We start from the raw sequence: 26,442 nt of genomic DNA, 5'->3' as shown, positions 1-26,442 counted from the left end.
ACTATTCCAACCATACAAGCAGTAACATTTCTACATTTTTGTTTAGTTTTGAATTTCCATTTAAATAGCCTTATATTTTAAAATATCTAGATTAAAAATTTTATAGTAATATTTATGTTATTAGTGAAAATGTTCTCTTCCTTTCATTTTATAAAATGTCTCATGGAAAAGTTAAAAGATCGAGCTTGGATATCATATTTGATAAGATGAAAAAGGAAAAGACTGTAAGAGAATGAGTCTACTTTTCTCCCATGCTCATGAAATAATTCTAACTGCAGTTCTAAAAGAAGAGTTGTACAAAGTTATAATATATTATCTCTGATTATGTTGAGGAAGAAGATGTTCATCCAGATTTCTAACTCTGCCAGCTATCAACAATACAAACAAAACAAAATTAGTCTAGTGCCTTTTCAGTTGAATTGCCTATAGTATTCATTTTAAAGCTGAAAAATGTGCTAAAAACAATTTTTGTAAAATTTTAATAAACCTTTTGTGCTCTGAGTTAAGAAAATTCAAAGAGTATGCTCTCTTGAAAATTTAGGTCAATCAATGTTGCACTGTCTGCAGTGATTTCCATGAGGATTGTTGCTTTGTAAGCAGTAATAATTACATACCTATTCTGCTGTCCATTTAATATTTACTACTGTAGTAGACTTGGGTTATTTTGATTCTAAAATTTTCTCACTGACATGGGAAATGTTTCTAAATGATTATACAGATTTCCACAAGTCCTAGAATTATGAGATTCACTCAGCTAGTAAAAGCAAGGAGAATGGACTAAATAAACCATTTAAAGTACTTTTGCAACTGTATGAACTTTTACTGTTAATGAATGTTTATTTGAGTATTGTAAAAATTCTTACACTTTCCTCAGCTATGGAAAGTGTTGTTAAAGTAATAGTCATTCAAAGAGGAGCAGGGCATACCTACCACTTTGTTGACCTTGAAATTGCGATATATTTTAAATTAGCTATTTCTGTAAGTATTTCTGCTGACCCAGTTTATACATCTGAGTGGGTCATGACCTTTTCTACTCCATTTTAATACTAGAATAGAATGTCTTCTTGTATTTCTTCAATTTAAACTAGATTGAAAAAAAATGCAGTCAGAATCTAGTCAGTCATCAGATGTTTTCTCCTTAATACCATGAACTATGGTGTTCATTTTAGAACTTCCTCCTCTCACCAGTTATTTAGAACTAGTATAAAATGCACTATCTTAAATCTTTATAAATCCTTTGGGAAACATATGTATTTTTAGCTCATAAAATATCTAATATAAAATTGATTGTGAAAAAAGATACACAAGTACCCAGTTCAGTAAATGATATGGAGTATCACATCCAATTCACTTCTTCTTTCCCTTTCAAACTCTACTAAAGTGCCAATTCCAGTATTTTATTTATGGGTTGGTGTTATTTCTTTGCTGTTGCTACTGTAGTAGGTAATCAGGTAATATTTTCATCGGATACACCAGGCACTCTTCATTGAGAATAGAGAGGAGAAAAGAAGTAGGGGCAGTAAATCAATTTATGCATAAACTCGAATTGACGTAAACATTATAAATACAGAATATCCTTAATTGTGCCCCTCTTTGATGGAGAGTACTCTCATCTTTGTAACTTCAAGCTTTCAGCACAGTACTTTGTACACCAAAGCTTTGTGGAGCCCTTCTGCTCCATGGCCCTGTCTCCATGCGCTGATTTTTCACATTCATGGATTATTGTTCTATCCAGCACACAAACACCCACTGTTTTCGATTCACCAAAGCAAATTGTTGCATGTACACTTGCATGTCAATTGAATATTTAAATACAGATCTAGGAATATGTTTATGAAAATACATAAAATATTGAAATACAATTTATTCCATAATAAGAATAATAGATAACTTCATCCATTGAATAACTAAAAATGGTCCTTGAGTAGATTCATAGATTGAGTTATAAAACAAACAGAATGAGAATGGATCCAGAGTTGTTAACCCAGGATTTGTACCCACTTACAGGAGAGGATTAGTTATCACAGACACAATAGCCTACTTTGATTTTTTAATTGAATTACTCTATAATGTCATTAATGTTTTTAGTAAATTTGTGGGGTATATCTGAAATTTGCTTTTATTTACATCTGAAGAAGAACATTATTATTTTTTTCCGACAGGGTCCAAACCGACTTAAAAAAAATCTGTTGACTCAGTCTATTTATTGAAAAAAAAATTATTAAAAAAGAAATAATTGAGATGGGTTATTTCAAGTTACATAGACAATACAGGTAGTTAACTGAACCTTTTGCTTACTTATCAGATCATTTTACACATATTTCTGTAAATTTCTATTCCAAGAAAATCCCAAAGCATTTAATAAGAGGATTGCTCACATTTTATAGGGATAGCTTTATAGAAAAAAATTAGTCAGTCTACTTATTTTTTATTTGTTATTAAACAGATTTGGATATGACTCCTCTTGTATTATAAGGACATATACTAAAAACAAAAACAAAAACAAAAAAACCTCATTAAGTTAAACTCTGTTTTTATCCTTGACTGCAACGGTAGTTTATCCAGGGTTTTCACTGTAATTCCACCTAGATTTAGTGTGGGACACATGCAAAAAAAAAAAAAAATAGAGGGTTGTGGAAATAATTACCATTTACATAATTAAGACATTAAGAGTGGTTAAGAAGATTTCAGCCCCAAAAGAGTAAAACCATAGAATTAGTATACAAGAATTAAAAAGAAAATTAAGACAATTCATGTAAAGCAGATCTGTATTCTTCAAAGGTTCATCTGATTGAAATCAGAGTACATTATTAACATTGCCTCTTCCCTCTTATCCAAAATGGAAGTGTGACCGCTCACTTCCATGATGCCTCTTCACTCCCCACGGCCATGGGAACATAGCAGGCGCCTCCACTCTCAGCCTATGCACTCAGCAACGTGGCAGTATTTCCCGATATACCTAGGTCCTCTTTTGTTTTTCCTGCCCCTTTAAGAATGATTATATAAATTCAGAAGCAGTTCTTATTGAAAAATATCTGATGATGTCTAGAATATTTGTAAATGTAAAAACTAAATTGCTGCCCTGGCCAGTGTGGCTCAATTGGTTAGGTCTCATCCTGTGGACTAAAAGGTTGCTGATTGATGCCAGGCCAGGGCACATGCCCAGGTTACCCGCTCAGTCCCTGGTAGGGGGAGTGCAGGAGGCAGCCCATGATGTTTGACTCTCACATGATGTTTCTCCCTTTCTCCCTCTCCCTTTCTCTCTCTCTCAAAATCAATTTTAAAAAACTTAAAATGCTAAATTACTCTGCCATTTGTCTGATAAACTCAATTAGATTAATTTAAAAATTATTTTGAAAAGTTATTCTTATTATTTTTTAGTTTTTAGATTAGCATTATATTAAATGATAAATTCAGTTCTCTAAATCATAATTTTAAAACACTTGAATTGTGAGAGGCTTCAAGAAAATCTGATTAACATGTTAGTGGTATATTTTCCAAAGGCAAACATTTCAGATGTTTTTGTTCACCACCCTAATTTAATTCATTTTAACGTTATTATATACTGATTTGTTACTTGCTTGGGAAATTCTACAAAGACAGATTTCAAAAGTAAAATAAAATATTTGGAGTGAAAATTATTATTTAAATTTGCTATTTTTCTACTGTCTAGAAATTTAATTTCATGAAGAAAGTGCCTCCTCCTTCCTTTTATTACTATTTCCATGGCAGGGGTGGGTAGTGGAAAATAAAACCCTGATTTTAAAAATGTTGTAGAATGCTACTTCATTGGGGAAAAATGTCAGAGAATTTATTTAAGTTTATATGCGTGTGTGCATGTGTGTGTGCATATGTATGTATAAAATAAACAAGTATTTATTTTAAATTGTTGAATATTTTGAAATACTGCATTTGAGAAGTTTTAGGTCAAGTATTTCTCTTATAAACTGCATTTAGCATTGATTTAACTTGTCAGTAGTAGCAAATGAATCAGAAAAGTTAACTAAAGATCAAATATAAGGCAACTTTAATGTGACAGATAATTTTTCCAACCTTATACTCCAGTATAGGACATTTTGTAGACTTAGCTCATAAGATATCCAGATTTCTTAAGAAAAAAACTTAACCCTTGCTACACACATAGAGATTACACCTTTTTGGTATGAATCTTAATAAATTTCAAAACCAGCATGTACTACAGAATTCAAGGTACAACTCATTATCAATTTTTCAATTTCTTTAGTGTTTATATCAAATCTATATGATAGAATATTCAGTGGCAGCTGCTAGAAAGGGACCAATTCTTTTTTTTCTTTATGCTTCCTATATTTTTTAAATTTAAAAGAATCACTGAGTTTGCATTATATATTAAAGGTAACCCTAAAATATTGAGGTTGGATTATTCACTATTATTATGTTTTAGTTAAAGATATGAAACATGACAATTCAGTTCAAAAATTTTTTTAACTATTAAAATTGTCATCTTTATCTAACTTCAAATTCAGAAATGGTCCAGTTTAACCAAAAGGGAATCGTTTTTTAATTTTATTTTTATTCTAAATTTCAAGCTTTAATATATATTTATACTGTTTATATATTAATTTATATGTTTCATGTCTATCTTTAGAAATAGATAAACTTAAAATAATAGTATTTTCTTCATGATTTGATTAATGTTATCAATTTGATCCACTTGTTCATTTTACTCCATCATCAACAACCTGTGTTTATGTTTGGTGACAGCCAGGTGATGGCAATAGACTGAGCTGATAATTATGACTTAAACAGTTTTATAGCAATATCAGTAATAGGAGAAAAGATTCCTATCAAACAAATGATTTTGACAGCATAAAGATAGTATATAAGAAATGTTTGAATGAATAATTTTCTTGGATTATACAAAATTTTGCCCAAGCTTTTTCTGTTGGTGAGTAGGAGAACTGAGAGACCTCAAAATCTTTAGAGATTTTGTGGTAATGAGCTTTGTAACATGGTTCATTCACTGAACCTCTCTTGCCCCCTGTTAAGAAATCAGCTAAATGAGAGAGTTAGACTAAAGGTCCCTTTCAACTCAAAATGTATGTTAGTTTCAAAGAGAGCATGGTACAATAAAGAGAGCAAGATATAGTCAAACCGACCAAGATTAATGATCAGGTTGAGTACTTACTAGCTCTGGGACTCTAATCAGACACTTTGATACTTGTGCTTCAATTTCATTTGTAAATTGAAAGTATAGATGCCTGATTAGTTATGTCACTATGAGGACTGAAATATTACATGCAAAGTGATGGGGGAAATGACACTTGACCTAAAGTTTGAGACTTCGTATTTGCAAAGCAAACTCTAGGGAGGTAAGGGTTTGGAAGACTTAGAAGGGAGGTAAATGTCCCCAGCACGGAGGACTGGTTCTAGTTAACAGGATATGGAGAGTTAGTCACTTGCACACCACCCACCTGACTTTTCTCGTCTCCTTCCCTTCCGGCAGGTGAGCGTCCCTTCCACTGTAACCAGTGTGGAGCTTCCTTTACTCAGAAGGGCAATCTTCTGAGACACATCAAGTTACACTCTGGGGAGAAGCCGTTCAAATGTCCTTTCTGTAGCTATGCGTGTAGGAGAAGGGACGCCCTCACAGGACACCTCAGGACCCACTCTGGTAAGTGTCGGCAGCTCTTTGAGAAGAAAGCTAACATTGGAGATTCAGGAGAGTGCCATTGATAACACACAGTAACTTACAGCTTTGGAACATGGCTGGGAATGACCTAGACAGTATTTTTACTTGTGTATATTGACTAACTGATCAATCTTGCAAGATGCAGCTGGCCCTTCTAGACTTGGCAAAGAAGAGCCCTGTCAACTGACATGTCTCATTTTATTTAGGAGAACAGCTATTACATAAATTTTTCAATTTTATAATTATTAGCACAATAATTATGATTAATCCAGGATAATGTGAAGTATCACAGTTGCTGATGTTACAATAGAGGAGATGAAAGCTGTGGTTATTATTATTATTATTATTATTTTTTTTGACCGATTACAACAACCAGGCTGGGATCTCAGTAGGAAGTCAAATGTTGCTATTTTTAAACTTGAAAATATGCTTATTAGAAAATTGGCTATTAAAGTATATTATATTTCCTTTTAAGTCTTGTTTCTTTATCTCTCAAACTATAGTCTTTGGATGTTCTCAAAACTTTTCTCTGCTTCATAAATTATCATTAAATATCTGGAAAAAGTTTGATTTTTTTTTAATGCTAGAATATAGTACTTAAAAGAGAAGAAATGGCTAGAAATCTGAATGAATCTTATTTGACTTTTAGCATCAATTGCCATAACCTAGAAGTTAAAGGTGGAAAATTAATCTAGAATACTCTCATGCTACTTTTATGTGCTCCTTCTATTCCCGGTGACATATTAAGATTTAATTTTGATATAAAGATACGATGGAAGTGATGTTTTCATCTACTTTGACAAGTTGTTTTAGTGCTGTGGACTGTGAGGTAATGCTTGTATTATCTTTCTTTACATTTTTCCCATTAAGTTTCAAGGCTTTTTTAACATGAGTGTGAAATATGTTAAACTATTTAGATATTAACTCAAATTTGGGGCAGTTACAGAAAGGTGAAATTAATGTAAGCATTAAAACAACACACTTTATATATTTTACTTTCCTCCCTGACTCAAAGTAATTCACATATTTCCAACTATAAATATTTTATTTTGAAATTATGCTATGAAAACTTTATCTTAAAGTGGTATTTTTATTATAAAAATTATTCTTTATTGAAAAATTTTTAAGATATGAGTTATTTTCTTTAGCTAGCTTATTAAAGTGTTGTCAAGTTGACCAAGGATTATGTAAAACATAGGTTTTCATGAACATATCTATTGTATGAAGTTGAGACAAAAAGAAATGTAAACATGTTTCATTCTTTATAAAATTGTGTTCCTTTTGATATTATGGCTTAGTGTACACATGTTTCTTTACCTGGCAATTGCTATATTCTTAGAAGGGTCAGTGCCCAGTGACACCTCTGGAAGACATTCAGTCTTCATCACAATTTCTGTTTCCTTGATTTCCTTTTTGTTCTTTTAATAGATCTATCCCTTTGGGTGGTGTCTCACAAGTCAGGACACCTTGGATTTTGTGGTAGATTGAACTGAGCAGCTGCAATTAACTTATTTATGCAAATTGGGCATGGCCCATCTGAGGCACCTGGTTGGTGGGTGATAGTGAGGGGAGGGAAAGATGTCACTCCAGAAGTAGCCCACTCCCATTAGCTTTGGTCAGGCCAGGTCCTTAACCTATTTACATGGTTCTGGGTAATTGTAAAGTTTATGTGTATACATTGAAGCTGTTTCTGTGAAATTGCATATTTTACATATAAATATATTGCTACTTTGAGGTTAAAAAAAAATAAAATCAAAGAAACTAAAAGAACACCATGGTTCCTATAACTACAATCATGCTGATTTTGCAGTTTGGTATATCAAGGCATGGTTTTTACAGCTATCTAAACAGCGTAAGATGTGGCTAATTAAAGAGAGTTTAATGGAGTGATGAGGGAGAGAGGTATCTATCATTCAGCTACCACATCATCAAGGGCTGATATCAATTTAGTCATCCTTCCAACTGTAATCTAAAATATTAGCCATCACCAATGTTTTTCATAATAAACATGAAACAAAGCTGCTGAAGTCCATGCTTCACTGGTCAGAAACCTCACATTGATCATGATAGTGCTATTCTACTACCAACTGTCTTCCCTTCACCCTCTTTTTAGCTCCTGGGCTGGCCAGGTTTCATTATCCGATGGGTGACCCAAACCTTATTTCTAGAAGTTCAGGGTACTGGTGGTCTTGTCTTTCTCAGATTCCTGCAGTTTTACAATAAGCAGGATTAAGGCAGTTTTTTAATAACCAAGATTATCGGGCAAGTTTTCTTAAGGGGTGCTCCAGTGAATCTCCTGAACTCCCATCATGGTTGTATTTGCCCCTATCATACAGCAACGACCCCAGATCATGTTAGTAATCTGGAAAAATTACCAAACAATAGCCGACTTCTCTCCCCAGAGTTCAGGAGCTTGAGATGCCCCCAAATAGCCACAAAGTGGTCTCAGTATCCAAAACAACAGTACCAGAACTCTGATCCGTGGTGGAAACATTCTTCCCTTGGGGCACTGAATTGTCCAAAACCACCCATCCCAAGATTTCAGCACAGGAAGTAAAATTTCTTTACATGAGTTATTGGATGTATTGCGACCACTCCTGGCTCAGCGTCTTTGTTCTCAGACTCATGCGTCGCAGCTGTGGAGGACATGGCGTTACGCAGTTATCATGTCCTGTAGAATACTCCCAAACTTCTCCACTGGCAGGCCATTTTACCCCTGCTCTAGCCAGGTGATTCTGAGTGATGGGACATGAAGTATGACCAGTGAAATATGTAGGTTTGAGTCCATTGCTGTATTTCCTTTGCTGTAAAATGAGTTTCCTGGGTGAAGGCAATATTTTAAGAAATACCATGGTACTTGGTAGGGCATTCTGTTAAATTCGTGTATAGAGGACCTTGCAAAAGTATTGAAGGAAGGGGATATAAATCTATATCCTGCATATCTATTATATCCTAAGAGGATACATTTCTCCCTCCTTCATAGTGAAAGTTGTAACCTGCCTGCTACCAATTGTCTGGTTAACCCCCTGGGGTATGGTACCGTATCAGGGTTTTGGCATTAGAAAGTTGTGAACCTGTCAGTGGTGGGAGTAAATCAAGTATAGAGAGGGAAAAGGCCAAGTTGTTGAATCTGTACATAGATTTCATCTCTGTTGCCTCCTTGTCACTTTGTACATGGGCCACTTCCTTGAGTAGTCACAAGAGTAGCTAGGTGAAGAGTCTGACTGACATTTGTAAAATAGCTTGTCTAATTGGTTTGGGTCACCCGTCAGATACTCTATAAGAGCCTTCTCCCCTGTGGGCACCTTCTGGAGGGAATTCCCACTGGCAGGTCATCACACTCCATACTCATTCTGAGATTCGTTCACACAACTCTCTCTCAGATCTCTGTCACCGGTTTTCCAGTCTTGTTCTTCCAAGTCCTTGACTATAGGTCATAGCATGTATCATTACCTCAGATATCGCTCCTTATGCAAAGGGTACAGTCTGAAATTCTACTGGGGGATATCCTTTCACTACTGTATTTCAGGGCCAGCCCCCTCAGTGTGCAGGTAACACAGCGGTCACAGCTCATAGCAACTACCAATCCATTTATGAAGTAGGTCCACACAGATGCATCCTCCACTTGTTGGCCGCTGAGAACACCCAGTGAGGCCACACAGTGGCCTGAGGAGAGATTGTGAAGCAGTAGTAGCTGGTGTCAGGGACACTTGGGCTACTTGATCATGAAGTATACTTGGGCTTCCCAAATCTGCATGGTCCCAGTTCATTTAACTATGAAATGCTCTTGTGGACAACCTATTCGATGTTTTATTGAGTCAGATAACACCTAGTTCATTTTATGTAGTTTGGGCCACATAGTCATTTGGAGTCCCATGGTGCAGTAGTACTCTCAGTCTTAAACAGAGTCCAATAGCAAGTTAGGAGAAGCCATTAAAGTGGAGAATAATTATTGGTACAAGATCGCATGTCTTTAATTAAAAAAAAAAAAAAAAGTCTTCACTCTGATGCCTCCATTGACAGATGTTTTACAGTCACAGACAATTTCAAAAATCATTGCATTGCTGGAGTTACAGCCGTGGGGATAGGGCAGCTCCCGCCACAGCAGAGGCAGGCGACAGGCCCTCTTCTTGCCCCGGTCCTCCTGCACCGCAGCCCCGAGCATGTCTGGTTCCTGCATCGGAGCAGCTGCCCCATGTGGAATTTCTTCTCCAAAATCGAAAGAGGGCACCGCATCTGTGCCTCCTTCTTCAGCATGAAACATGCAAGGTGCAGCGGCCTGTCATCTGCTGTGGGGGATCCGTTTCGAGCTGCCCCGGCCACTGGCCTTAGCGTTTCACCAGTGCCGCAAGTTTCTGAACTTCCTCGGAGGTTATCTCCTGGCCTCTGGCGTGTACCTTCCCGAGGTATCTTAGGTATTTACTGCTTCCTGCTCCTCAAGTCCAGTCAGTATGATACCATGAATGTAATGTTCCAGCTTGATGTTCTGTGGGATGTCAAGATGAACGAGATTTGTTTGGACTATATTATGACAAAGAGAAGAAAGTTGACCTAACCTTCAGGTAAGATAGCGAAAGTATGCTGTTCCTGTAATGTGAAGGCCAACTGCTTCTGATTATCTTTGTTGATAAGGAATTATTTTTAAAAGAAATTGTTAATACCTTCATACCTGGTGTCAGGGGCTATTTTAATGTGATCCAGTGAAGGTACAGATAGAAATGGCATCTGCTTTTGGCATTTATGAGGTGATTAAGTCTGCATTCATCCGGCCTCACATTAACCTAGAAACATGATTTAAATGGGAATGTAGAGGGCATCACCACCCACCGTCTTTCAGTTTTAGTTACTATCTGGAAAGAGGTGATAGTTCTATGACTGTGGTGTCTAATGTGGTGGCTGTTAACCTCATATGGCTGTTAAACACCTAAATATGCTAGTGCCACATGTTGAATATTTTTGATTAAATAAAATACGGGGCTGGGCAAAAGTAGGTTTAGAGCTGTGAATACGGGAACCAGTTAATGAAGCTATTGTAATAATCCGGACCCGCACGTCTTTGTCCATACGAACAACTGTACGCCTACTTCTGCCCACCCCTGAACGTTGAAATCGGGGCCCAGGCCTTGTGGCACATCTGTCATCGTTCTCTCCAGCCCAGAGGAGACAGTTACCCACAGCTTTTCAAGCACGCTGGTCCTTTCCTCACCCATGTAATGATTTGGTGAAGGGAGGGGTCCACCGGGGGTATGGTAAGGGACAGGCTGAACAGGGTGATTCATACGAGATCCTTTTCAATATTCTTACTCACTTGAGCTTCTGGACTTCTTCCAGAAAAACGTTGGCATTTCTACTTTTCTCTATATAAGCCAGCATTGAATCAAGGATTCGATTAATCAGTCACTCCCACCTGCCCAGGGCACTGTGCTAAATCCCAAATCCCAGGTGAATGCACGTATATTGATACATTTGGCCTGATCTACCACTTCAGTTCATCTCCTTGGTATAAAAAACCCTTAGAAGCAATCCATTCCATTCCCTTACGTGAAAGCTAGACCCCTGCTCATACAAATTGACAAAGATTTGACAAAGGGTCTCACCTCCTGGGTCAGGCCTTGGTTTTTGGCTGGCTGCAATCTAACTTGTTATGAGCCTGGGGTCCACGAGAGGTCATAGGGTTAAGAGCTGCCGCTCTCTGTTTGGGTTCCTGCCTCAACTGAAGCAGTTGGAAGTCTTCTTATTACAGTATGTGGGAATACTGATTTGTGGGAGTGTTGGGTTCCTTAGGTGGAAGGGTGGAGAAGGAGGAGGGTTGTGTTTTCTTGTAAGAATTGTTCAGGAATGTTTGGGGGGTTCAACAGTCTGGGTCTCCTCAGTATTTGATCAGGTAGTACCATCCCCTGTTGCACCCTTTCCTATCAGGACACCATTATCAAGGCCAGTAGTATTGGCACTGTCCATTTTATTTAGCATGGCTATTTCATAAGCCTTTAAATCAGATTTTGGAGTTGACGTGTAGCTTTATTTGAGGCTTCAGTACATAGGGACTATTTTAGAGCCGAGAAACTTTCTGAGATTTTACCTCTGCTCTGATTTGAGCATTTGAGGCCTTTGATTTGTACTTTCTCCTTTGCATTTTTTGGGCTATTGTAGTTATGCCACACCACAATCTTACACTACACACCACCATTTTTGCTTTAGCATCTAAAGGCTACAGCACCTATAGCCTTGTTGTGCATCTATGCTTCATTCCATGCCACCACCAGTGATAATCTGAGTAATCATGCTGCCAACACGTGCCTAGACTTACCAGTATTCTATTATCACCCTGGTAAGGAGGCCATGCTGTTCTCTTCAAACAAGAGCAACCCAATAGCAGAATGTCACTTTGATGGACTTTGGCTACCCATAACTATCAATCAGGGTCCTGACAGGAAAACAGTAAGATACTCAAATGGGAAAAAAATGAAGACATCTCTGGAAGGACGGATTTACAAGAGAATGGTTAGGCATAAAGGAAACCAACAAGGGATGGTTGAAGCACTCTGAGGCTAGCAATAGCAGGAAGTAATTAGCAAGTAAAGAGGCAAGGGAATGGAGAGGTCAGTGGAGTTAAGAGAGGTAGGAGACTTCTTGAACACCGACCTTCAGTGGAGGAATGCACACCTGTTAATCTGTGACTGAGGAATAAACACCTTGACCTCACTCTTTCCACCCTCCAATCTCTTGCTGATGCCTCACACTAACTCACCTTAAATAGAAACCAGAGGACAAAGGGGCCTATTGATTAATCCAATAGAAATTAGGTTTCTGCAGGAGCAGAGCAGAGCAAAGAAGGGTGAAAATGGCAATAGAGGCAAAACAGAGACTATGCCACCGATTGACTAAAATTTTAAAACTAGTGCTTAAAATAACTAGTATAGGGTATTAAGTGTAATGTAGTTATTTCAATTTTTTATGACCATTATTAGTAGTAGAAGGTATTTTGCTCCACCCTACCCCAACCCCACTTTGGGTAATGACTGTTTATTATTTTGTTTTAGTTAGTTCCTGTGTTCCATAGTAGTATTACTGCATCTCCATTTCCTCTATTTTAAATGTGAAAATGTTCCATCTAGTAGGTTGGTGAAAATGAGGCCAGAGTTGACGTGCACTTACGTTTCTGTGAGCTTTTATATATATATATCAATTCGAAAATGAATAAGACACTTAGAAAAATAGATGACATACGGTATACATTCTTTGATTATCTTTACCCACCTCTTTAGGATTTGTTTTTATCAACTCATCTTTGCTGAACTTTTCTAAAGTGATGCAATTAGTTTTTATAGAAAGAACATTCTTTTTGTACTTATTTTATTGGAAAAAGTATATTTTAATAATTTACATAATTACAATAACAGATATAGCCAGCATGAATAGATAGAGCTAGAATGATGACTGACTCCTAGTGAGTGTCCAGTTCAGTTGCTGAAAGTATTTATGTGGGCATACTAAAGAGAGGCCCATGAGGGTCAGGAAATCGCGTTTCACGTCAACATCAGTATGTTTCTCAAAGGGAATGGAGAGAGAGAGTCAGTCAGGAGAGATTCTCGCTGTCACTATTATTTTATAGGTGAAAGTACTGAGGCACAGAGAGGTCATGCAGGCAGAGCCTGGAGTCCAACTCAAAATTCTGTACTTTGTGCTATGGGATAAATGATAACAGCCCCTACGTTTTAGAATGGGCACACTGCAAATTAGCTATGTGACCTTAACAAGTCACTTAATTTAATCTTCAGGTCTCCCTATACTACTAGTATTATATGATGCTGAATACAGTGTGTTATTTTTCTCCTATGACTTGCTGATCAGTCCCTATTATCAAATCTTTAAACAGAGTGTTCCCCACTCCCCACTTCTTTTGTTTGCTATAGTTTGTTGTAACCTTTAAAACAGAGTTGCATTACATGAAATAGGTTTTAAGTTGAGGTTTTCAGATGATCTTCACAGTGCCATTATTATTTTCTGCTACTATTTGCTAACTAACCTAAATCTAAGAGAGACCCTGATATAGGTAGTTTCTGATCTTCCACTTGTGGTTCCAGACATAGTTTGTTCTGCCAAAATACATTTCCTTTTTTTAAATTGCTTTAGTTGTATTCATTTATTTATGTATTATTGTTGTTGAAAGTATTACAGATGTCCCCCCTTTCCTCCCTTTGACCCCTCCTCCGCACTTTCACCCCCCTCCTGTTTTCCCCAACCTAATGTCCGTGTCCATTGGTTGTGCATATACACATATACGTTCTTTGGTTTATCTCTTCACATCCTTCTGGCACCCTTCCCTCTGAGGCTTGTTAGTCTGTTCCCTACTTCAATGACTCTGGATGTATTTTGGTTGACAGCTTATTTTGTTCATGATTTTTCATAAATAAGTGAGATCATGTGATATTTGTCTTTCTCTGACTGGCTTATTTCACTTAGCATAATACTCTCTAGGTCCCTCCATGTCATCTCAAAGGGTAAGAGATCTTTCTTTCCTACAGCTACTTAGTATTCCATTGTGTAAATGTACCACAGCTTTTTTTATCCACTCATCTACTGATGGGCACTTGGGCTGTTTCCAGATCTTAGCTATTTTGAATAGCACTGCTATGAACATAGGGGTGCATATATTCTTCCTGATTGGTGTTTCAGGCTTCTTAGGATACATTACAAATAGTGGGATCACTGGCGTCAAATGGCAGTTCCATTTTTAATTTTTTGAGGAAACACAATATTGTTTCTCATAATGGCTGACTAGTCTGCATTCCCACCAGCATTGTACTAGAGTCCCCTTTTCCCACAACCTCACCAGCACTTATTGTTTGAGGATTTGCTGATGGCCACCATTCAGGCAGGTGTGAGGTGATATCTCATAATCTTTTTATTTTTGAGAGAGAGAGAGGAAGGGAGAGCAGAGAGAGATAGAAACATCAATGAACGAGAACATCAGTTGGCCACCTCCTGCATGCCCCTCACTGTGGGATCAGGCCCGCAACCTGGACGGACATGTGCCCTGGACGGAATCAAACCGGTGACCTCTTGTTGCATGGGTCTATGCTCAACCACTGAACCACACCAGCCGGGCTCTCATAGTTGTTTTAATTTGCATCTCTGATGATTAGAGATGTTGAGCATTTTTTCATATGTCTCCTGGCCATTTGTATGTCCTGTTTGGAGAAGTGTCTATTCAGGACCTCCACCCATTTCTAATTGGATTTTTGTCTTCCTTTTGTTGAGTTGTATGAGTACTCCATATATTTTGGATAGTAACCCCTTATCCAATGTATCGTTGGCAAATATGTTCTCCCAGAGTGTGGGTTTCCTTTTCATTTTAATGCTGGTTTCTTTTGCCATGCAGAAGCTTTTTAGTTTGATATAGTCCTAGTTATTAATTTTTCCCTTTGTTTCTTATACCCTAGGCAGTATATCAGTGGAAATTCCGATATATATGATGTCTGAGATTTTTGTGTCTACTTTTTCTTCTAGGATTTTTATGGTTTCATGGGTTACATTTAAGTATTTTATCCACTTTGAGTTTATTCTTGTGTATGGTGTAAATTGGTCTAGTCTAATTTCATTTTTTTGCATATAGCTGTCTAATTTTCCCAACACTATTTATTGAAGAGATGTTTTTTTTCTCTCCATTGTATGCTCTAGCCTCATTTGTCAAATATTAATTGGGCATACTGTCTTGGGTCAATTCTGGGTTCTCTGTTCTGTTCCATTGATCTATATGCCTGTTATTATGCCAGTACCAGGCTGTTTTTATTACGATGGCTTTGTAGTATAATGATATCTGGTGTTGTGATCCCTCCTACTTTGTTGTTCTTTTTCAAGATTGCTGTGGCTCTTTGGTTCCATATAAACTTTTGGAGTATTTGTTCTACATCTGTGAAATATGCTGTTGATACTTTAATAAGGATTGCATTAAATCTATAGATTGCTTTTGTAGTATGGACATTTTAATGATGTTGATTTTTCCAATCCATGAACATGGTGTATGTTTCCACTTTTTTATATCTTCCTCTATTTTTTTTCAATATCCTGTAGTTTTCTGAGAACAGGTCTTTTACCTTCTTGGTTAAGTTTATTCCTAGGTATTTTGTTGTTGTTGTTTTTACAATGATAATTGGGATTGTTTTTTTAGTTTCCTTTTTGAGTGTTCATTATTGATGTATAAGAATGCCATCAATTTCTAAATATTAATTTTGTATCTGCTACTTTGCCAAATTCATTTATTAAATCTAATAGATTTTTTATTGAGTCTTTAGGGTTTTCTATGTACAATATTATGTCGTCTGCTAATAAGGACAGTTTCACTTCCTCCTTCTCAATTTGGATCACTTTTATTATTTCTTCTTGTGTAATTGCTATGGCTGAGACTTCCATTACTGTGTTAAATAAGAGTGGTGAAAGTGGGCATCCCTGTCTTGTTCCTGTTCTTAAGGGAAATGCTTTTAATTTTTGCCTATGGAGTATGATATTGCTGTAGGTTTTTCATATATGGCCTTTGTTATGTTGAGATATAGTCCCTCTATTTCCACATTGCTGAGTGTTTTTATCAGAAATGGGTGCTGTATTTTGAAGGCTGATACAATATTTGCAAATCAATAAATGTGATATACCACATAAACGAAATGAAAGTAAAAACCATATGATCATATCAATAGACACTGAACAATACATTCCCTTTTAATAAGTATTTTTGAAAAAGCTCCATTTGTCTTACTGAAAACCAGCAGAAGTATAAAACAATGTTGACTTTTCTCTCCATCATACTGGAATATAAAATGGGATTAAATGTACCAATCCAGTCTACTTGATTTGCTTGCATGTTTTAAATTTTTACTATGGTCATTGATAACATTTTTAAATTTTGAAAGAATGCAGAGTTTTACAAATAAAAAATCAGAGCCCTTTACAGAGCAAATATTCTTTGATAGTATTTACCAGTATTTGCCATGGAAAAGTTTGTTTTCTAGCAATAATTTTTAAAGAGTATAATTTTATTTTATTTTTGGGGGAAATATATAAAAACAACAGCAGGTGATTTTTTTTCCGTAGCAAATAATTCCTGTCAACAACCCCTATACTTTATTCCCCACTTCTTAAGATAATGATGGAAGAAATCATAACCTTTCCTACTTTGGTTTATGGCAGTGCTGTATCTTAACTCTGGAATATTTTCCATTCAGGAAATAAAATGACACAATCTAAGTTTTATTTGTACAGTGATCTTTAGTGTTTGATTTTTTAAAATATTTCTATATATTGTAGGCTATTTCAAGCTATTCAGTTTGTCTTAATGCTGAACATTTTATTAGAATTCCTTTATTATAGTGCAATTATGTTGGCTAAACTCAAGCATGTCTGGAATTGTAACCCTTTTTCTACTTTTGTCCCTTTGCAACATTCAGAACAAAATGAATGGCTGAGAGAGGGAGAAAAAAATATCTTTTTCCATGTGAAATTTAAATGACATTTTAAGAGCTAGTGGGAGGAGAGGGAAAGGAGAGAAAGATACAGAATTGAAATGTATCATCAGCAGTATATCAGCTGAAGATTTTTAGCCCAGTGAGAAAATAAATGACACTTTTATAAATATGTCCCAACCTTGTATCTTATATAAGGTTGTGAGAAAGCAAAAGGTGCTGGTATCTATTTTAAACTGTCTACTTCTTAATCTTAAGATTTACCACAAAAATCGTCTAATTTTCTTTATATAACTTTATAACATAGCATAGTATTTTAAAGGTTTTAATAAGGAATCATTAAATCAGTGTGCCTGCTAAGAATGATTTTAAATTAGTTTTCTCTATTACAGTTTTAGTTTTACAAGTGATTATAGTTCTTTCATTCCTAGAAATTTGATTAGTTTTTGTACATTTTGTGTGTGTGTGTGTGTGTGTGTGTATAGATATAGATATATATATTACCCCTTTTGTCTTTATTATACCCAATATACTGGGAAATCATGTTTCAGTGAAGCCCTGGACCCCTATGAATCAAAACAATGTTTAACTACTTGTTATCTTTTAAATCTGCATATTTCTTTCTCATTAGTATTTCAGGTATATTTTTCACATACTCCAGTACTGTTCCCAGATTATATATTTAAAACAGAATAGAAGAGTATGTAATTTTAGCCCTGGCCGGTTTGGTTCAGCGGTTAGAGCATCGGCCCACGGACCAGAGAGTCCCGGGTTCGGTTCCCACCAAGGGCACATACTTCAGTTGCAGTTTGTCCCCAGCCCCGGTTGGGGTCATGTGGGTGGCAACCAGTCGGTGTGTCTCTCTCACGTCATTGGTTCTCTCTCTCTTTTCTTCCCTCTCTCCCTCCCACTCTATCTGAAGATAAATGCAAAAATGTCCTCCGGTGAGGATAAAAACAAAACAAAATAAAAGAGTATGTTTTTTTTTTTTTATCCTCACCCGAGGACATTGTTTCATTTTTTATTCAGATAGAGTGGGAGAGAGAGAGAGAAACATCGATGTGAAGGAACACATCGAGTGGCCACCACCCGCACGACCCAACCAGGGCCGGGGACAAACCGCAGCCAAGATACATGCCCTTAGCGGGAACCGAACCCGGGTCTCTCCAGACCACAGGCCGACGCTCTAACAGCTGAGCCAAACCGGCCAGGGCGACTATGTATTTTTAATATATGGACACTTAATACTATATATGTGTTATAAATTCCTTTGTATAAATTATAAAAAGAAACATTAATAGGCTTCTCACACAGTCTCTAATGTTTTTATGGCATATCTAAAATTCACCTTTGGCCATTGGATTGTACTAGATTCAGATTATTATTAAAAAGTATATATTGCATGAAAATTGAATCTTTTAGAAACATTTGAAAATGAAAACTTCCAATGTTTCAAAGAAATTTGTTCATTGTTTCTTGTATTCTACAAAAGCCAAATATTCCTTAACACTACCATATTTTTAAGATGCTTGTTTTTTTGTTGTTGTTTTTTTTAACACTAATGTATTATACCAAGATAATAAATAAAATGTCACTGAATAAGCAGATCAGTGCAGGAATTTTCTAAGATTTTTTTGTTCATCTAATTTTAAGAAAATAAGAATTACTTCATATTTTAGTAAGACCTGCTATAAAATTCTAAGTAAAACCTTTGCTTCCAATTAAACCAGTATTCTGTATATGATGTAATTTTTTTATTTGGATATATCACCTAAAAATAAATACTTTGTAAAAATAGTTTATCTGATACAGTCTTGTGCTGCTTTACAATAGGGGATACATTCAGAGAAATGTGTCATCTGGCGATTTTGTTGTTGTGCGAACATCATAGAGAATGGCTTCCCAAACCTAGAAGGTATAGCCTACCTCTGTAATTGTATGTGCTATCCTTCATTACCACTGGCACAATGGCTAGGACATCCCTGGGTGGTGGGAATTTTTCAGCTCTGTTCTCATCTTATGGGACCGCCGTCATACATGTGGCCCATCATTGACTAAAACGACATTTTGCTGTGCAGGGCTGCATATCTGTATCAGATAACCCTGGAGTAGTAGCTATTGGAGGAACTTTCCAGTGTCCAAGTCTTCTTTTGACTTAGGGTCACTAAGTCCACATTTGTGAACAAATATCTAGTTTATTTCCAAACACCTCAGGAATGTTGAATTTTACAACACTACTTTATAACCTGTTCAATGTTTGACCGTTTGCAGCTTAAGAGGTTTGTTCTGTATGTCTGATTGTCGGGTTGAACCTATTTTGTCCTATAAAAAGGAACTGGACCAGATGTACCACATAAATATCCATCTGTTAAATCAACAACAGCACTCTTCTCGTCGTACATTTTTAGTTCTTTTTGTAAGGGCTGTCTTTTTATTTTTCTAGACCCTGTAATTCCAAGGACTTTATTTTATCCCTAAAAAAGATATCAGAAATATTGAATGCTTGTATTTGTTACTAATACTGATTTATTTTAAATTTATCAGTTAAATAATACACTCCTGCAAACTCACTTAAAAGTTTGCCTTTTAGCCCTGGCCAGTTTGGCTCAGCGGTTAGAGCGTCGGCCTGCGGTCCGGGGAGACCCGGGTTCGGTTCCCGCTAAGGGCACGTACTTCGGTTGCAGTTTGTCCCCGGCCCTGGTTGGTCGTGCGGGTGGCAACCACTCAATGTGTCCCTTCACGTCGATGTTTCTCTCTCTCTCTCCTTTCCTTCCTCTCTCTCCCTCCCACTCTATCTGTACAAAAAATGGAAAAATATCCTCGGGTGAGGATAAAAAAAAAAAAAAAAGTTTGCCTTTTATTTGAAATTCTAGTTTTTCTTTTTCAGTTATGCCCCTATCAAATAAAATAAAATATTATGACTCAGCCCCTCTTGAATATATATGGATATTTACCTTTAGTAGAGTGTTAAACTAACCAATAGGAATTTTTTAAAGTATCAACTACAGGCTCTCAAGGAAGCTAGTAAGAAGAGATAGCTTTCTCCTCATATTCAAGTTTCTTAGAAATAAAGTTCAAAAGTAGCATCTGCCTTGGGCATGTGCCCTGACCAAAATCAAACTGGCGACCTCTTGGTGCATGGGTTGATGCTCAGCTACTGAGCCACACCGGCTGGGCCATATTGATATTATGTTAAAACCTGATCAGTATGACTTTTCTACTAGATTTTCCAAAGAGATCCATTTAAAAAATACTAATTCATGGGCCAGTATATAATGATAGACATACTGGATTCAATTATGCTGGTTCAGAAATTGAATCTAGTACAACTCATTCATAACAGTGATGGTGCATTAAGTGTAGTATAATTTGTCCTGCAGGCTTCCCATGGGAAGGAACTGTTCTCACCTGATTATAGACCTGGCACCTGGCCCACTTTCTGGGTGATCTCCCAAGTGTGAACTTTCTCCACCCTCCACCCCCTCCTCTGCTTCCTGGAGGTGGTTGATAGAGGTGTATTACACTGATAATTACACAAGCTGTGTCAGTTGCACACATGATTTACATAACTGTGCTATGCTGATTTCACCCATGAAATCCAAATACTGGTTTAGCCCATGGTGTCTTCTCTGCACCTCTGTACGCTTTGCAGTAAATACTGCAGAGAGGAGATGTAATTAGTGTCTTCATTCCTGACTCTTAAACCACACACTTAAGCCCTGCCCATTGGAATTTTATTTGGGGGGTGGGGCTTCTTTCGGTCAGGTCAGTAGGTGAAACAATCCACAGGAACACCTTTTTCCCCCCAAACGAATAATCATTTCATAGTCTACACTATGTCCTTTATATAAACATTTCGAATTTTAAATAACATAGGAGAGCATATTTTAAATGGAAAATTTTCAAATAGCAGTAGTCCAGGTTTACATTTTGGACACTTATTTCTAGACAGAGTTATTAAAGAGAAGTCTTTGGTCTGTAACACATACTCATCCGATAGGTTCTTCACTGTGGTGCAAAAGCACTAACTAGATCAGTTTACTGCTGGAAACTTTCCTCCTTACCTTTTGCTATCCTCAGGAGCTCTAAAAAAAAAAAAAAAAAGGGCTAGAGTCACAGCCCCATTTCTCCTTCTTCTCAGTCTTCTCCAGACATGGTGCTCATTCCCAAGTTTGCTGTCCCTGTTCCCACCCTATGCGGATGCTGTGTGGACAGTCTGACCTTGGGACCAGTTCACATCTTCCCTTTCACGTCTCAGAGCCTACGGGCCTGGCCTCTTTGAAATTCCAGGGCAGAAGTGGAAGGGCCGCACGCCAGCTTCATTACTCACTCGGTGTCCAAAAGGGCACATCACACTGGGTTTTTGTTGTGTTTTTTTAAAGGAGAGGTGGGGGAAGCCAACCTCCACCCTCTCCTTTTATTTTCCTATGTGATCCATGTATATGAGTCAAGGAAACCTGTTTGTCCACAGCATGTACTATCTTGCCACATCTTGTAAGTAAACTCCCAAATGTTAGAAAGTCCTATAAATGAGGTACATAAAAACCAATATCATTCATTATAAGAATATGAAATATATAGAGAAATAATTACATTTTTATTTAAGGTACTGGTTCTCAACCTGTGGGCCGCGACCCCTTTGGGGGTTGAATGACTCTTCACAGGGTCGCCTAAGACATAACAGTAGCAAAATTACAGTTATGACATATCAATGAAAATAATTTTATGCTTGGGGGGCAGCACAAAATGAGGAACTATATTAAACGGTCATGGCATTAGGAAGGTGGAGAACCACTGATTTAAGGTATCATATGCCATCTATCAGAGTGGTATCCCTTTGTACAGAAATATGTACATTGTACAGAAATATGATAATAAGCAAATGGATAAGAGTGAAAGATCTTCCCTGGCCAGTTGGTTAAGTGGTTAGAACATCAGTCCATAGACTGAAAGGCTGCAGGCTCACTCCCCGGCAGGGGGCGTGGAGGAGGCAGCCAATCAATATTGTGCTCTCACATCAATGTTTCTATTTCCCTCTTCCTCTTCCTTCTTCTCTATTTTAAAATCAATAAAATAGTCTTTAAAAAAAAAAGCAAAATAACAAACAAAAGAACACTAAAAATCAAATCATGCTCAAATACACAAAAATGTTCCATAATGTTTGATGACATATAGAAATTTAGAATAAAATTTAAAAAACTATGAATAGTATAAAATTATCCTTGTGAGAGTACTTTTTAAAAGTTATGCTCTGATACAGTAAACATCTTTCTGTTATAACTACATACTCCTCTTGTATACATCTTCTAACACACTCAGGAAAAGTCAGGATATAAACCCTGTCCTTCTGACTCCAGCACCTGTGCTGTTAGTCACCAGCCATACTTCTCCTACTTCCCAATCTATCCTCCACATAGGAGCCAGAATGTTATTTTAAAACCCATTTTAAATCATGTCATTCCTCTACTTGAAATATCTTAATGGCTTCCCATTGCTCTCATGAAAAAATCAAACTGCTTATCATGGCCATTGGGAATTCTGCCCACCTGTCCAATCACATACCACTGTGCTTTCTTTGCCAATCTAGGTCCCTTTATCCTTTGCCCCCCTTGGTATCTTGTGCTGATGATCCTAGAAGTCTACCTTCAGCTCCTTCCCCAGTTCTTGGCATGATTGCCTCGTTATCCTTCAGATACTTGCTTTAAATGCCATCTCCTTGGAGATGGTGGCCTTCTATCAGCACCCTACCAAAGCATCCTCCTAGTTACTATCTTCCTGGCTCTATCTTAAAGTCTTGTAAAGCTTCTATCAGAATCTGCGGTTAGCTTGGCTTTTTGTTCATGCATCTGTTGCCTGACTCCACCCTGCTGCCCCTCAACCCCCATCATTCTAATGAACGCTCAGTGCGATGTGGACCTCCTCTATCTTATCACCATGTTCCCCAGCTCCTTGATTAGCGCTTGGCACATCATAGGTAATACAAACACATTGTTGATTAATTGAATGAGGAAAGCCTTATGGTATAATGTACTTGTTCTAAAAAAAAAAAAAATTTATAGTAAGAAATGGAAGAAAAACACTGAGCTGTTCTAGTTTCTATAAGGTCAACCCATGCATATTTTTGAAGTTTGTGAATCACAAAAATAAATACTTTTAGATTTTTTTTTTCCTTGTGAAATTAGATGTAGCCCAAGAGTACTCTTTTCACTCACTCCTAGAAAATAAACATAACACACAGAGGTGAGGGCCTCTTCCGGCTGAAAAGTCTGCATGCCAGGTGAAGAAGCCTGAAAATGCTCTGATAATGAAGTGACATTTATTCATTCGACACGTGTTTCTTGAGTATCTCCGTGCCAGGCATTTTTCGAGGCACTTGAGATATAGCAGTGAAGAAAAAAAGATCTTGGTCTATGGCACTCACAGTCGAATGAAGGGAGACAGGCATTCAGCAGTAACACAATAAATACGTGAACTGTATAGTAAGTTAGAAGGTGGTGAGTACTAATGGGGGGAGAGATGCTGTTTATTGAGCACTTACTGTGTGTCATGGACCTTGTTAAGTTTTCCATTTGCATATTTTAAAATTTTTCAAAAATTGCCGTGAGTTTGGACAGCTGTTGACTTATTTAACTTAAGCTAGGGTTCACCCACAGCTGGTAAGTGTCAGGGCTATAAATTAGAAACCAAGTATAAAACTATACTATGGACACAGATACACACACATTATTTACTCTATATGAATACTCCATAAATTAGAACAAGTTGTCTTTTTCCAAATTGAATGGACCTATTTAATGTACACATTTCTTGCTTATTTAGATTAGAATTATATTTGAAAGCCTTGCTTACTTACCTGAGTTATATTGGAAAGTCAGATAAGAAAAACTGCTTGAAGAATGAACAGAAATCGTATCTAAAAGGAAAATTCATGTGATTGTATTATTAATTTATTCTATATGCCACAGAAGTTCTTACTTGGCTTTCTGTTTGCTTTGTATTCCCCATGATGAGTGTTTTGTACCTTTGCAACACAAAGCAGTTTCAAATACACTGCACCTCCCTTGTGCCATAGATTTCTATTTCTCCATCTCCTTGTTGCATTCTAATTCTTTGCACCTTCATAATTTCTGTGGCTACTTTTCTCATATTCATTAATCAATCAAATTAATTTGAAAATTAATGTTATTATAAAACAACTGGACATATTTGAATTGTGAAGTAATGTTGGCTGTTTGAACACAAGGATAATGTCTGTCTTGTTCAAGGTTATCCATACAGCACCTGAAGGTGCTGAATAAATATATGTTAAATAAATTTATAAAGGAATTATATTTTCTTGCCCAACACTTGGCAAATTTCATAAAAGAACAGTGAAGTACATTAATGCCAGTTGTACATGCCTATTTTATTTTCGTAGTGCATTTTCTCTCAAAGTACATCTACAGAAAAGATATTTTCTTGGGAGGGTAATAGTTGCTTAAATATGTTACATTTAAAGTAATTTGGGGGAAACATTAGGTTAAACAAGTTTTGTTTGTTTGCTTGTTTTGTTGTTGAATCTAAACATCAAAAAGAGCCTTTGAAATGCTCATGTGGTCTCTATGAAATCCACCTTAAAAGTACTGGCTCACAGATTTGTTTGAACATTTAACGTTTCCCCCTCCCCAAATGCCACTGGAAAAATCTGCCTAGAGAGATAAAAGTTATTTCACTGTGATAATTTTTGACAGAAACCTAGTTATACTGTAATGGTTTAGTATAATAGAGGTTCTCTTTGCAAAGTCGCTCACTCTTCAGGTAGGAATTTGTTTCCCTTCTAAAATCTTCTCACATAAACATTTCACAAAAAAGAAAAGCCTGGGCTTATTAAAACTTCTAGCAATTTAGAAAAAAGTAGGTGTGGATATTTCTCAAAACAATATTGGGTAGAATTGTAGAATTTGAAACAATAAAATAAATCATAAAGGGAAAAATTATCAATATTTTTAACCACATGAAAAGTAAAAACATCCAGACTTCAGCCCGGTTGGTGTGGCTCAATGGTTGAGCATCGACCCATGCACCAAGAAGGCGCTGGTTCGATTCCTGGTCAGGGCACATGCCCACGTTGTGGGGCCCAATCACCAGTGGGGGTCATGCAGGAGGCGGCCAGTCGATGTCCTATCTCATCGATGTTTCTGTCTTTCTCCCCCTCTTTCTTCCTCTCTCTCTAAAATCAATAAAGAAAAACAAATTAAAACAAAACAAACCAAAAAATCCAGACTTCAAAAAAGTATAAATTAAATATAAGAAATAAATAAAAGGGTTATTGGCATTTATAGATACAGAGATTGAACAAAGTGATGAGAAAGATATTAGCAATAAGAATATAACTGGTAAATAGGTAAAAGTATTGAATAAAAAATTTGAAAGGATGGCATACAAATGGCTAATTGTTTTTTGTTCAATGTTCAGTTTCACATTAAAAAGAAATGAAAAATAAGTACAAATTATATTACATTGCCTAGCACATAGGTTCCCAAACTTTCTTGGTTCACAGTGCCTTCATGTCTTAATAATTTTTTTCTACAGTGCCTTTAAGCCTAAAAGAAATATCTAACAGTTTTATTTAGTAAGTGGTCAGGTCCAAATAACAAGTATTTATGGGGGAGGTAGAAGAGGATGGGGGGGGATAAATGGTGATGGAGGAGACTTGACTTGGGATAGTGAACACATGGTATAGTATACAGATGATGTATGATAGACTTGAACACTTGAAACCCATATAATTTTATTAACTGATGTTACCCTGATAAATTCAATAGAATTAAAAAAAAAAAAAGAAGAAGAAGTGTAATGTGATGCAGGGTTGAAACTGTAAGTAAGGAATTTAAGGAATTTGCATTGTGTCTGATGGGTGTTGAAAATTATCATTTCCTTCAAATATTTGAAATACCCTTTTTTGGTCTTACTTTAAAATATCCTTCCTAAGAGTTTGCTTCAGCGTCCACAAAGCACCTTGCTACAATTTGAGGATCACAGGCTTAGTACATTTGTGGAGAATTTATAATTTTAATGAGAGTTCTTGTTGACAGTGTGGTAAAATAACTCATACGCTAGTAGTGTGAGTATGAATCGGCAAAACCTTTTGTGAGACCAGCAGTATAACCTTAGTGATCAAGAACATTAAAGCTGCCCTGGCCGGTTTGGCTCAGCGGTTGGAGCGTCAGCCTGCGGTACAGAGACCCGGGTTCGGTTCCCGCTAGGGGCACATACCTCGGTTGCAGTTTGTCCCCGGCCCTGGTTGGTCATGCGGGTGGCAGCCACTCGATGTGT

The 26,442-nt window shown here is 36.8% G+C and overlaps 1 protein-coding gene across 19 annotated transcripts in view; it reads left to right on the top strand.

Moving 5' to 3' along the window:
• Positions 1-26,442, top strand: part of IKZF2 (IKAROS family zinc finger 2) — a 149,138-nt gene that overhangs the window by 95,292 nt on the left and 27,404 nt on the right. For all 19 annotated transcript variants that reach the window (XM_036254335.1, XM_036254323.1, XM_036254320.1 and 16 more), the window contains one exon: positions 5,486-5,653. In XM_036254335.1, the coding sequence (XP_036110228.1) occupies positions 5,486-5,653 (168 nt within the window). The remainder of the gene's footprint in view (positions 1-5,485; positions 5,654-26,442) is intronic.

This window comes from Molossus molossus, unplaced genomic scaffold, assembly GCF_014108415.1.
Source record: "Molossus molossus isolate mMolMol1 unplaced genomic scaffold, mMolMol1.p scaffold_m16_p_11, whole genome shotgun sequence".
NCBI lineage: Eukaryota > Metazoa > Chordata > Mammalia > Chiroptera > Molossidae > Molossus > Molossus molossus.
Note: the sequence above shows the minus strand (reverse complement) of the source record. Positions and strands in the feature narration are given on the sequence as shown.